Source organism: Delphinus delphis, chromosome 15 (genome assembly GCF_949987515.2).
Source record: "Delphinus delphis chromosome 15, mDelDel1.2, whole genome shotgun sequence".
NCBI lineage: Eukaryota > Metazoa > Chordata > Mammalia > Artiodactyla > Delphinidae > Delphinus > Delphinus delphis.
In genome coordinates, this window is record NC_082697.1 from 18,258,327 (window position 1) to 18,271,774 (window position 13,448).

Sequence of the window (13,448 nt, forward strand, 5' to 3'; positions counted from 1 at the left end):
ATACCTTTATTCTGTCTTCCAACTTTAATCCCTAGATTTTCACTGTGTAATTATATTTTTAATTTCCTAGTTTTCTTCTGTAATTTTTCAGTCTTTATAGCACTCAGCCGGTTATCACACAGGTGCAGTGTTTTGTCATTCTGAGATTAATGATGATAGATTTTTTACAATCTTCCTACAGTGTCTGTTTTCTCAAGTCAAATTTTTCTTTTTGTTTATGTCTCTGTCTTCCATAGTAGAATTCTGGGTTAGCTTTTTTCCCCCCTCCTTTCAGCACTTAGAAGTTACTCTATTGTGTTCTCACCCCCGTGATTTCTGATGAGAAGTTTTGTAGTCATTTAAGTGGCTGTTCCCCTGTATATAATGTATTGTTTCACTCTGACGACTAAGATTTTCTTTTAATTTTCAATTTGCAGCAGTTTGACTGATGTGTGAAATTCATCCTGTGCAGAGTTCACTGACCTTCTTAAATTTATAATGTAGATCTTTCATCAAGTTTGGAAAGCTTTAGGTCAATAGTTCTTTGATTTCTCTTTTTTCCTTTTGCCCTGTTTTCTTGTTGCTCTGTGAGACTCCAATTACCTGTATGTTTGACCTTTAGATATTGTCTCACAGCTCCATAGGCTCTGTTCTGTTTTTTCTTTTTTTTTCAGTCCTTTTTCTCTCTCTTGTTTTGTCTGTCTTCAAGTTCACTGACTCTTTTGTCTGTCATTTCCATCATGCTTATTAAGCCCACCCATTGCTTTCTTTATTTTAGAGATTCTATTTTAGTTCTAAGATTTCTATTTGTTTCTTAGTGTGATGTTTTGTTTCACTGCTGCAATTTCCTATCTTTTCATTCATTATGTACATTTCTTTACTTCGCTGAACATAATTATAAGAGCTGCTTTTAAAGTTCTTGTCTGTTAATTAAAACATCTTAGGTTTGACGTCTGTTGTCTTTCCCTTTAAGAATGGGTCATGTTTCCCCTGGACATTGTGAATATTGTGTTGTAGAGATTCAGGATTCTGTTATATTGCTGTGATGATGTTGATGGTTTTTATTTGGAGGCAGTTAAGTAGGTGAGTCTCAAAATGCAAATGCTGTCAGCGTCTCTGGTAGGTAGCAGCTCCAATCTCAGCTCAGACTACTTTCAGTCTGCCCCAAGCATGTGTGGGTCAGAGGTCCACCAGAGACTTAGAAAGAGTTTATACCCGGTGTGTGAGGTTCACCATCTCTGTCTCTTTACTTTCTGGCAATCCCCCCTCACCCTCTGGCAGTCCTGGTTGCCCCAGACTCCTTCTCTTGCTGCCTCTGGTCAGAAAGATAGTGGCTTCTCATCAAGATTTATAGCTGCCCTGCACCTTTGCCATAACTCTGGCTTCTGTCTGGCCAAAACCACAATTTCCTGTTTCTCTCCAAAATCTGCCTGCTTTCCTTAACCCTCTGGTGCCCTCAGATAGGTTTTTTCTGTTCATTTGTTTTGTTTTTGTATTTTGCCCAGATTTTGTGGTTGTTGTTTACTGGAGGATTGATGTGTTAAGACCTTGCCCCTCCACACCAGAAGCAAAGCCTCAAAGGTCAGAGGCTTTCCTCAGATGTCTGGTTTTGGCTGCCAGATGGTAGGCACTATCCAGAGATTAGAAGCTCTGGGCATGTGGGCCAGCTTGTTGGCTACCTTATTCTCCATCTGTGAACACTGTCCGTCTAGCTGGACCATTTCATCAGGGAACCTCCAGTGTCAGTGCTTTGGGATGTTTTTCTTCCTCTCTCCTGCCCAGAGGGTGGGAACTTGATTGAACTGGGAGCTGACTGTGGGGAAGGGGTGGAGAGAGGTAGGGAGGTCTCAAGATCTCTGCTTCTCTTCCCTTTTTTAGTATGGTACCTCTGCCTTTAACTGTGTGGTGTCTCCTAAGGTAGAGAGAGGTACAGATCTTTTTTATCCTCTCAGCACTGGGGTGGATGATGGATAGGCTAACAGATACTTCAACAGATATTCAACCAGTTAGTTCCCTTGTTTTTAGACTTTCTGTATCTCCACTTTCAGGGATACCTGGTGCCACCAATGCCTGATCCCTTTGGATATTCTGCCATATTGAATTAGGTTATTTCTCACCTGGGATTCTGCTTTCTTCAAATCAAATATCACTTGGTTTACTTTCCAAGTCCCAGAATTTTCTCCTGTTCTGTTTGTAGATTTATTGGGGGGAAGGCATTATTATGCATTTTTTTAAAAATCCCTTTACCTATCATTTTTCTAGACATTTGAGGAGATAAAAGAATTAAATGTACATGATAATTCATAATCTTTAATTGGACTTCTTTGATTTATTTTTTATATTTCAGTCTTCAGTCCTTCTACAATTTTGGTAGAGGGCATATAATGGGGGTCTAATTTAATTTATTCCCAGATATTTTTGATTGTTTGTTTATTAAATAGTCCATCTTTTCCCCCATTCATGTAAGACAGTATGCATAAAATATATTGAGATGTTTGCTGGGTGTGTATGTAACCTTTCTATTCTTTTTTTTTTTGCTGTACATGGGCCTCTCACTGTTGTGGCCTCCCCTGTTGCGGAGCACAGGCTCTGGGCTCACGGGCCCAGCTGCTCCGCAGCATGTGGGATCTTCCCAGACCGGGGCACGAACCCATGTCCCCTGCATCAGCAGGCAGACTCTCAACCACTGTGCCACCAGGGAAGCCCCCTTTCTATCTTTTGATCAATATTTCTATTCCTTTGCTCATATATTATTACAGATGAACTTCAGAATTGTTCAGAATTATTCTTTTCTTTTTTTATAAATTTATTTATTTATTTTTGGCTGCATTGGATCTTCGTTGCTGTGTGCAGGCTTTCTCTAATTGTGGTGAGCGAGGGCTACTCTCCGTTGTGGTGTGCGGGCTTCTCATTGCGGTGGCTTCTCTTGTTGCAGAGCACAGGCTCTAGGTGTGCCAGCTTCAGTAGTTGTGGTGCGTGGGCTTCAGTAGCTGTGGCTCGCAGGCTCTAGGGCGCAGGCTCAGTAGTTGTGGCACACGGGCTTAGTTGCTCCGTGGCATGTTGGATCTTCCCAGACCAGGGCTTGAACCCGTGTCCCCTGCCTTGGCAGGCAGATTCTTAACCACTGCACCACCAGGGAAGTCCCCAGAATTATTATTTTTTAATATATCCCTGACTACTCCAGTCCTCACTACAGAAAAAAAAATTATATATTTACATATCTGTATTTATCTATGTGTACCTATATCCATTTGTTGGGATTTTGATTGGCTTTTACACACGTAGTAGGGTAGAATTGACGTCTTTGCAGAATTGAAGAACATGATATTCACTGCACTTACTCAGGTCTTCTGTATACACTGTTGATTTGGTAAATATTTATAAGGTACCAACCTTGTGCTGAGACCTCTATAGGTGTTAGGGACATGGTGACCAAACCGACATGACCCTTATTGCCAACTCCTGCTTATTTCTTATTAAGGTTAATTGTAAGTATTTTATATGTTTATGGCAGTCACGAACGGCAGGTTTTTGTGTGTTTTTTTCACTCTTTATGTTCTCCAGCTGGTTATTGCTGGGAGATGAGGTTGTTCATTTCCCTTCAGGCCTTCTGAGGTAAACATTTCCTGTTGTGCCAAAAACGTGTCATTTCCACCACCACCACCCCCGCCCCCACCCCCCGAGTACCCAGAGGTTTTCCAGAGTGCCACCTGCTTCTTGTTGATATTCGACAGCGACTCAGAATTACAGTTTGATCGACCACATCAGCTCCTAGGGATTTTGTTCAGAATGCAGTTGACACAAAGGGTTAATTGCTGCACTGATGTCTGGTGCGAAAATTTAATGATGTCTGATTTCCTCACTCAGATTTACTAGCCTTCAAGATTTTCTTTGTTCTTGAGCCTTGTTGTCACGCCAGCTGTCAGTTTGGTTTTGTTCCCATTTAATTTCATGCCGTGCTCATACAGGGGTGAGGGCATGGCCAAAGGATCTGGCTCAGGAGTGAGGGGAGTGAGGAACAATTTAATTGAACTCTCAGATCACCGGCTTTTTATTTTAGTTTTGTGTTCTTCGAGAGCAGTCCCTCAAAACTGAGTGATAGAAATGAGAATTAACGTTCTAATCATCCTGCCCAATTTCTAAAACTGTGTTCTATCATAGATGGCCAAACACTATCCAGTTTTATGGGAATTTCTTTCCCTAGGTGATTGCCGAGCTATATCATCTCTATTTATTGGTTTCTCCTCCTCCTTAACAGTATGCTCATTCCCCACCTCAGATCTGTGGGCATCTGGCTCCTCTCTGCTGGTTTAGGGGTGTCTTGTCAAAGAACATTGAGTCCTGTATGCCTGCAGCACTAATTGTTCACGTGTGTGAGGGTGGGGTAGTGGCAGCTATCATTTAATTGAATCTCAACCCTGTCTTCTGACTCCAAATCCTGTGCCTCTTCCACTGCATCACATACGTGGCCAAACGTACGAGTAACTCGGTTCAGTTCCTAGGTGCATTGATTCATCGCAGTCATTTTGGATATCTGTAGTTTCTCTTCTTAACCTTCCGATAGAGTTACAGGTTTTCCAAGTTCACCAGAGTCTCTTACTTACCTTTATTTTTGTCTTTTAAGTTTTTAGGGAAATCTTCCTACTGCATTGAAATATAGGGTACAATGTGAAGGCCATACAGCAAACTGGTTAAGAGTGTGGACTTTTGAGTCAAATGGATCTCACTTACCAGCTGGGTGACTAAGCAAGTTATTTCGCTTGTGAGGCTGTTGGTGGTGGTGGTGGTGGTGGTGGTGGTGGTGGTTTTTGTTCTTGATGTTTTCTCAGGTGTAAAATGGGGAACTGCCTCACAGGATTATTGCCAGAAGTAAATGTGATGATGCATATAAAGCATGTATCACATATCGCAGTGCCTGGCACAGAGCTTGGCACTTAGGAGCTTACTGCTAATATTGTTGCTGTGGCTGATATTAATAAAGATGATAATTTTATCTGACTGCTTCATAGTTGTATAGAATTCAACCTATGACCCTTAGCTTTTAGCTTAGGACAAAATCTTCTTAGTCTGCCTTCATGACAATCCTGTAACCACCACTGCTTTTATTTGCTACTGTAGTCTCATGTATTATTCTTAAGTTTATTGCATTAAAAAAGAAGAAAGGAAGAATCTGCACCTGTAATTCCAGATGTGGGTGCACTCTAGCTTTGTAAAAAGAAGACAGTCTTTTTGGACTTGGGTCTTTGCTTTGTACGTGTCCCTTCTGAGCCTGAATTGGTCTGCTTTCTCTACCTGTATTTCCTTGGGTGATTTCTCACGTGGATTTTCCTTTTACTCGAGGAGGTCAGGATTATGTTGCCCAATTTAGTTATCTAGAGCCACTCCCCGCCAGAGTCATCTACCCCTAGAGGATCTATCCTTAGTCTCTTACCAATTGTTTATCTGAATTTTTAGAGATCTGATTTCCCAGATTCTGGGCTGCTGAGAAGGTTTTTGTCAGGATTCATGTTCTTGACTATCGTGGGGTCTAGGATGTCGTCCTTTTCTCACATGGTTCCTGTTACATATACTTTACCAACCAGTTCTTGCTTGTTGGTCAAAATTGGGCCCAGGGTAGCATCCCCATATTAATTTGTTCATTGTCAAGGGGTAAATAAGAAATAAATAAGACTAAGCAGCTATCCAGATTGGTACTATGTTTTAATTCTGTGCTGATTACATGATCTCCATCATAAACAAACCTTCTGTGTTTTCTAATTGGATGGACAGATGCTAATAGGCTCCCATAGCAGTTTAATTTCCTACTCTCTTTCCTTTTACCTTCTCCTCACCATGCTTTCCACCCGTAATTCTTAACTTTCTACACAGGTATATGCCTTCTTAATGATATTCAGCTTTGCTTCCTCACTTTATTTTCCTCTAAAGATTCTCCTGGCTTCTTTCCAACCTGACACAGCTCAGAAACCTTTCCTGTGATTTCTTCCTACTTGCTTGGCAATATGCTGCCCAGAAGACCTTGGTTTCAGCTACAAACCTGGAGGTTTTGCTTTCTACCTCTGAAGCTTTGAGGAACTGTTAGGATAGAAATGACCAACCCAGACATGAAAAGACTGCCTGTCCATCCAGTCTGCTTCCCATTTTCAGTCCATCCAAAAGCAGATGGAGCCTGATTCGCACTCTGATTCCGTGTTACGAGTTCTACTGAAAGTAGATGGTTGAGGCTTTTATTTGCTTTTCCTGGTCTTATGATTAGATTCAGTGCAAGAAAATTGGGAAACACTTGAGAGTAAGTTTGCCTGGGCAGTGGGGATTGATATTTTATGTTTACAGTTCCTCTAGTCCTCCGTAGTTTGGCTGGTTTTTTGTTTTGATTTGGTTTTCGTTTGTTTTGAGAGAGGGGGACATATTGCAGTGCAGTTTTAGGTGTCTGCCCTGCTGCATATGTAGAGGGGGGGTTCCTTTTAGACCTCTGACATTAGGTCCATATTTAGAAGTGACGGGTTTAAGGCCGTTAGTCAACAGCTTCCTGCGTTGTTTCTTGTTCTCCACTGAAGTCATGATTAACACCTGGGCTTTCGTTCGTTTGGGTCCCCTCAGATACACCTATGAGCGAATTGATGGGCGAGTACGGGGAAACCTGCGCCAGGCAGCCATCGACCGGTTCTGTAAGCCAGACTCAGACCGCTTTGTCTTTCTTCTGTGCACCCGAGCGGGAGGCCTGGGGATCAATCTCACAGCTGCCGATACCTGCATCATATTTGATTCAGACTGGAACCCACAAAATGACTTGCAGGTAACCGTTAGGATGATTGCTGTTTGCCTTAGCTGTCCCTGAATCCAAGAACATCATGACAGGGCCCGGCTTAGCTATAGAGAGTGTCTGCCATGCTCCATGCTATTGCTATGGCTTCGGCCAGGTGGCAGGCTTAGGGCCTCGGTCAGGGTACAACTGAATAAAAAGTAAATATCGAGCCTTCCCACGAATCCAAGTGGTTCTTCCCTTTTACTACAAATCAAATGGTATTTCACAGTGGTAGCCTCCAAATGTAGATTGGAACTACTGTTTATCATCAGACATAAAGAAAGATACGAAGCTTGACTAATTCTCTAATTCTTGACATACGGATTGATTCTGGCGTTTTCACTCACTTTGTCTGTTAGGTGGTCATATGTCGTATACAGTACATGAGATGACCCAGAGGGCTAGGAAACTTCCCTGGTGTGGCAGGGGTGACTGAGGCTTCCCCAGTAGCTCATTTGCTCTCCAGTGAATGCAGCATAGTAGGGTTGATGTGGGCCCGGTTAAGCGTATTTGCAGATTAAATTTGCTCGTTTTAACCAAACTGAATAATGGTGGCTTGAAAAGATTATGGCAAAGATTGGAGCTAATACATTTTAAAAGCAAGTGTAAACAAGCAAATGACAGAGCTAACACTTCTGGTTCAGAATTCCTCATCAACCCCGTGTGAAAGTAAAAACAATGACATTCTAGCCAGATTGCACAATAAGTCAGTCCGAAAGATTCTAACTTGTCAAGAAGGCTATTTTAGATGACAGTTTTACATCCATTATCATTAACAGCAAACTTCATCCTGAGTGTGTATTGGATCTTGGGACATCTGCTGATACTCAGAGTGTGAGTGTGTGGCTCAGAGAGCGTTGGGGACCTCAAAACCTTTTTCATGATACAGGTGATTGATAAGAGAAGTTGGAAGGCTGCTGTTTCACAAAACTGAGGAGGTGCCCTAGGGGATACTGCCGGGAAGGGATGCAGAGAAAAGGAGCTAAGGTGATGGGTATCCGGGCTTCTTCTCTACCTACCATGTCACACAGAGTCATTCTGCTTTGTCTTTTTCATTTAACGAGTTTCAAAATAACATTTTGTTTGAAGAAAACAATCTACTAGTTGAAAAACCAGTGCTCTAAATTATTATGTTGGTGACAGCTGGGTAAAACGCAGGAAAAAAAATCATCGTAAAACAAATTCTGTGGCACTATGTTGAACGTCCAACTTGAAAAATCAGTGGCTATGGCCAGCTCCCCATCAGGCCTTTTTGCTGGTGACGGGATATTTCGGTCAAAGATGACTTGCTAGATATGACGAATAACCAATATTTTTTTCTCAAATAACCAATTTTTAAAGGAGTTAACATAGTCAATGCCAAAGTAATAATAATCAGTAGAAACTATTTGATCAGGTCACCAGCAAGAACCTGATTAGGATAGTGATGTAGATCAGGGGGTGGGAGACTATTGCCAGCGGGCTAGCCGCCTGCTTTTAAAATAGTTTCATTGGGATATAACCACACCCATTTGTATACCTGTTATCTCTGGGTGCTTTCATGTTACAGTGGCAGGGTTGAGTACTGCAACAGAGACCTCATAGCCCACAACATCTAAAATATTTACTATTATAGAAGATGTTTGCCAACCCTGAGACAGATTGTTCCTTAAGTAGTAAGTTCTTGACCCCTGTAAAGTTCTGTGCTCCTTTGCAGTGCTCACCTGACTGTGAGGCTCGGAACCTGGGCCAGTGACGGTATGAGAAACGGGTGGCCGTTTGGAGGCCGTGTTAGCTGGGCACGCCTGAAGGACTTTCAGGAGAAAAACTGAAAGCATAGGGCTGGCATTTAGAGACAGGTCACTGTCAGAGGCAGAGATTTTGGAATCATCATGCTTCACCTAGTGAAGTCTAGACATTGAAGGTGAAATGCCAAGAAATGGAAAAAGCAAGAACGAGAATGACCAGGCCTGAAGGAGAAGGTAAAGTCCTCTGAGGTGATTGATTTGTCTGTACCAGCCAGATGAGGTGGGTGGCGCTGTCCAGAATTAGGGTCTGGGGAGAAGGGAGCAACTTTGGAATGGCCCCTGCTGGAGGAGTAGCAGGAGATGAGTAAAGGAATAGCAGTAAAGTCCAAACTGAAATTGGATAGTGTGAGAGTTCTGTATGCCAAGTCAGTTTCTGAACTTCTAACGCTCAACCTCAGTGGAGAAACAAAGACCATGAACATTCGGGCGACTTAGCTAGGAGTGGAGAACACTTGTAGAAGAACGTAGCAGAAGGTAAATGAGTGTCGATGTCAGTGAACAGCCCCAGGTCCACGTTAGAGTTAGAATTCCTCAACCTGTGGTCTTCCAGACTGGCTGCTTTTTTGGTTATTTTTATTTACAGCTTGGTAACCAAGAGGAAACCCTCCTTCATTTTTGAGATGTCTGACCAGACTAGGTAGGAATGAAAGAATTGGCAAGAATAGAGTAATTTTCGGGCAGGGAATTGGGTCTGTGGTTATTGGGGAGTGGGATTGGTGGGCTGTTCTGAGTTGCCCCCAGAGACGGAGCTAGGTTCTCGGCTTGCTTGGCGTGGGGAGGAGAGCACGAGAGCTGGAGACTGCCCCCCGAATGGTGCGCACTCAGCACACTCTCCCTGGCATCTGCCCTTCACCCACGTGCTGTGAATGTGATGTAGAAGACAGAGTCTGGAGAGCAGGGTGCTGAGACCATCATGTGGTTCACAGGACTGCAGCTAAATCAGCTGTGAAAATCAGCGAAATGCATTCCTATCCCTAACAGAGCAGAAAACTCAACCAGGCGGCTCCCTGGTACTGTCCTTGCTAGGAAGTTAGGTCATGTTAACTTGCACACAGTCGTTCACACATATGCACGTATTCTGATACTTTTTGTAAATGAGTGAAAGCTTTCAGTCATCTTTAGTTCTTCATGGTTATTGAAGAACCACAATTCCTACTCTGATACAAGATGATCGTATTTCCTTTAGAAATGGGCTTGGCATAGAACATTCATCTGTGAGTGGATTGAAGCACATGCTACCTGATATAAACATCAGGGCCACGAAAAGAGAGTCCCATTATGAGCGTGGTCTTACCCTCTACCCTAGTGGAATTTTAGCATAGCTCTGGAGGTCAAGTTCAGATGGTAGAACATGTAAGTGTTCACTCTGGTCTCAAACAGCCTGGACAGATGTGGTGCAGTCCATGCTTATCCAGAGTCGGGACAACATGGGGAAGCAGTGACAGTGCCAGGACACTGCTTCTCGACCCCTAGGCAGACCCCCTTCGAGCCTTGACAGGGAAACCAACCTGCTTAGGGGGAGGCTGGACACAGCCCAGTCCCTGAGGCAAGCCTGCAGACAAGCCAGCTTCCATGGCTGTGGAAACAGAGCTGCACTGTCTGAAAACTCAGCTGGAAGTCAGAGAGCAGAGTTACCTTTTCTGGTGCTTTTTTGTTATTATTAAAAGTTCATTCATTCAGCCTTCTGGTCTTTTGGCTGGGGTTTCCTGTGCTTTGGGGGTAGAATTAGAGGCTTAGGACTTGCTAGAGAAATATGTATGTTTTTAAAACCTAGGTGTTCATAAATCAGATGACATTGGATGTCATCCTGTTTCCTTTGGTCTCGTTAGAGTCTGAGGAGTCCAGTAAATTGTATTTCTCTCCCTTTTGCCTCCAAAAGAACCAGTTAAGAAATAGACCCAGGAGTGCAAAGGATCAAAGCATCAGCTTTAATAAATTGTGATGGTGGATTAGATGGTATAGCTTGACCTGTAGCCAGACTTAGACTTCCGAGGACTCCTGCACTCGTGCACCCTCATCCCACAGTTAACCTTGCCCACTGAGAACTGCTGGCAGCCACCTGCAGAGCAGAGGCTGTCCTCGTATGCCTGCAGTGACAGAGGGGGGACTCTGCCCTCCGCAGGGGATGGGGGGGTGAGTCTATAGGAGCTCGGACCGGATCTCCCGTTTCACTGATGAGATCAGTCATTCCTTTGGAGTAGAGAGGAAGGAGGCGAAAGAGACTGTTGTGTTCCTACCTGGGAGCCGACATTCCCTCCCGGAAATATGAGGACAGAGAACTAGGGCTCCTGCTCTCGTGTCTACCCCATCAGCCCTTCCCAAATCCTTCTGCTCCCCTTTCCAGACAAGTGAAGGCACAGGGTCCTTAGGTTCCAGGACAGTACGTTCTAGTAAATCAATTTTTAGCTCCCTTTATTAGGGAGGTCTTATCTAGAGGATCAAGTAAATGCCACACCCTCTCTCAAACCTTGAACATGTCTGTGTTAGCATCAGTGTGTGTGAAAAATCAAACTGTGCCTTCACCCAGGAGGGACAGCTGTGATTCAGTCCTGGTACGTCAGCTGCAGCAGGTTTTGTGTAGGTTTTCTATAGTACCTGTAACCCCTGAGTTCAAAAAATGGCAAAGGGTGCTTACCGTAGCCTGAGAAGGGAAAAGAGCAGTGAAAAACTGGTTTCTTTACTTCTTCTCTTTACCTCTTCTCACTGCTGCCAGCTCTGAGGGCTGAGTGGGCCTGTGGGAAAAGCAAGGTACCGTGCCACCCTTGCAGAGGCCACAAGGTGACAGTGGTAGCACGGCACAGGTCCCGTCCTTCCTGTGGATAAGGTTGTCCCCGAAGGGAGAATTCAGGAAGCCTGGGCGCAGGTGTCCTAGCCGAGAGCACAACCACAGGGTAATGCGGCTCCTGCCTGTGCCGAGGATTGTGGAAGGGAGGAGGGAATCCAGCCTGAGGAGCCAGGGGCTTGACACTCCGCCCCAAGAAAGCAGAGGTGCCGGTTCCCTTTGCCACTCCCTCTGCCGCCATCATATCGCTGGCACCGCCTCTTGCTTGGTAGAATGTATGCCTGCACTTGGACGACTAAACTCTATTTAGTTTACTTTTCCTCGCTGGGAGAAAGTAAGGCTTTGTGAGTGCTTCATTACATGGTCCAGGCGTTCAGTGAATGTTTGTTATGTTTGTTGAACACTGGAATGTGCCGGGCACCGTTTAAAGTGTTGGAGACACAGCAGTGACCGAGACCCATGGTGTGTGTGCTCTCATGAAGCTTTCATTTTAGTGGAGCAGGCAGGCAAAAAAACAAGGAAAAATAAGTAAGATAGTCCCAGATAGTGATACTTATTACGAAGAAATGAAACAGGATAAGAATAATGGGGATTGGACGCCCTGATGTAGAGGGTGGTGTAGGAAGGCTTCTTCAAAAAAGGTGACATCTGAGCAGAGACCTAAATGATGGGGACGGGGATCTTAAGTTATAAAATCAGTAGGAAGAATGTTCCAGACAGAGGGAACAAGAAGTGTGACGACTTAGAGTGGGGTGAGCGTCGGTGGTGCACCTGAGGCAGGTGGGACAGGTGCTTACAGTACAGCGTCAGTCCCAAATAAAGTGAGTCAAGTTTCTTTTAAGTACTCTCCTGCCTCTCTTTTCAGTGTCCTCTCTTTCTCACTCCCTGCTCTTTTTTTCTGCTGCCCAAAACTCCCTTTTCCCATGCTGTTAACTTGCCTCTCCTTGCTTCCTATTCTCAGCCAGGTCTTGACTGACTTATGACACATTTATTGAGCCCTACACACCAGGCCAGGCCCTGGGGAAGGAAAAGTGCTCAGTGCTTTTGAACCACGCAGTGGAAATAACAGTGCAATGAGCAATTATCGGCGTTCTTTCCCAGAAGTGTTTACATTTTCAGAGGGGTTGATACCCCTCCCCAAAGGATAAATCTGGAGCTGGAAATTTCAGATTCCAAAGTAGGCCTGCAAAGGAGATAGTTGAGGGAGGGCAGCTTCCCAGTCAGTGCCCACTGATCCATACTGCACTGAGAGCCCCTGATTCCTCTTCTGATGAGTAGGTGGCCAGCGGATACAGACTTTCTGTGTGCCAGGAGAAATGTAAAATTGCTGGACGTGAAATAAAGTACTCATGTGTAGAAAATGAACTGGGGAAGTGTCCCAGCATGCTAGACGTGGCTGGGTTCTTGTGGGACTATAGGTGATTTTTTAACCTCTCTGATGATGTAGATTTTCATTCAGGTACAAATAGTATTTCAAAGTATTAAAGAAAATGTACCTTTAAAATGTAATAGAACTAATACTTTGAAAGAGTAATATAAGGATCAAGAGAGGAATCAACATTATGTTGGTTCTTTGTACCAGCTATTTAATTTTCACGTGATTGTAAAGACGTGGTGTAAGGTTCTGGACTTGCACCTGACAACAGTGAACTGAGGGCTGGAATCAGTTGGAAATCTGTCACTGTTTGGAGACTCCGCCTTTCTACCCATCACAGTCATTGGGATCTGTGTCTGTTTAAAATTTTTCTGAACCTGACTACTTGTTTCTTGTAGGCTTTTGTTCACCTCAAATGTGTTAAAAAGTACAGAACAAACTAGGTGCCTACAAATCATGCCGGAGAGCATTGGAGCTCTGTAATTTCCCCTGGGATGGAGGGCCCTGGGGACCAGGGGTAGCACCACTGCCTCCTACTGGTGGTCTAGCTCCAAGGGTTCTGTGTTTATACCTTTGCTGGTGTGTTTTGTTTGCGCTTCACCTCAGTTGTTGACTTAGTTCTCAGTGTTTCTCTTTACCACATTTTTGTGTGTGTGAGTTCTGAAAAGGAAAATAAGGAATATATGAGATTTGACTGTAAAATGGCGAGTCTCTTAAATGTGG

The 13,448-nt window shown here is 44.0% G+C and overlaps 1 protein-coding gene across 2 annotated transcripts in view; it reads left to right on the top strand.

Annotated features, from left to right (window-relative positions):
* CHD6 (chromodomain helicase DNA binding protein 6) overlaps positions 1 to 13,448 on the top strand; it is a 212,800-nt gene that overhangs the window by 134,710 nt on the left and 64,642 nt on the right. For both annotated transcript variants that reach the window (XM_060030773.1, XM_060030774.1), the window contains exon 17: positions 6,577 to 6,772. In XM_060030773.1, coding sequence (XP_059886756.1) covers positions 6,577 to 6,772 — 196 coding nt within the window. The remainder of the gene's footprint in view (positions 1 to 6,576; positions 6,773 to 13,448) is intronic.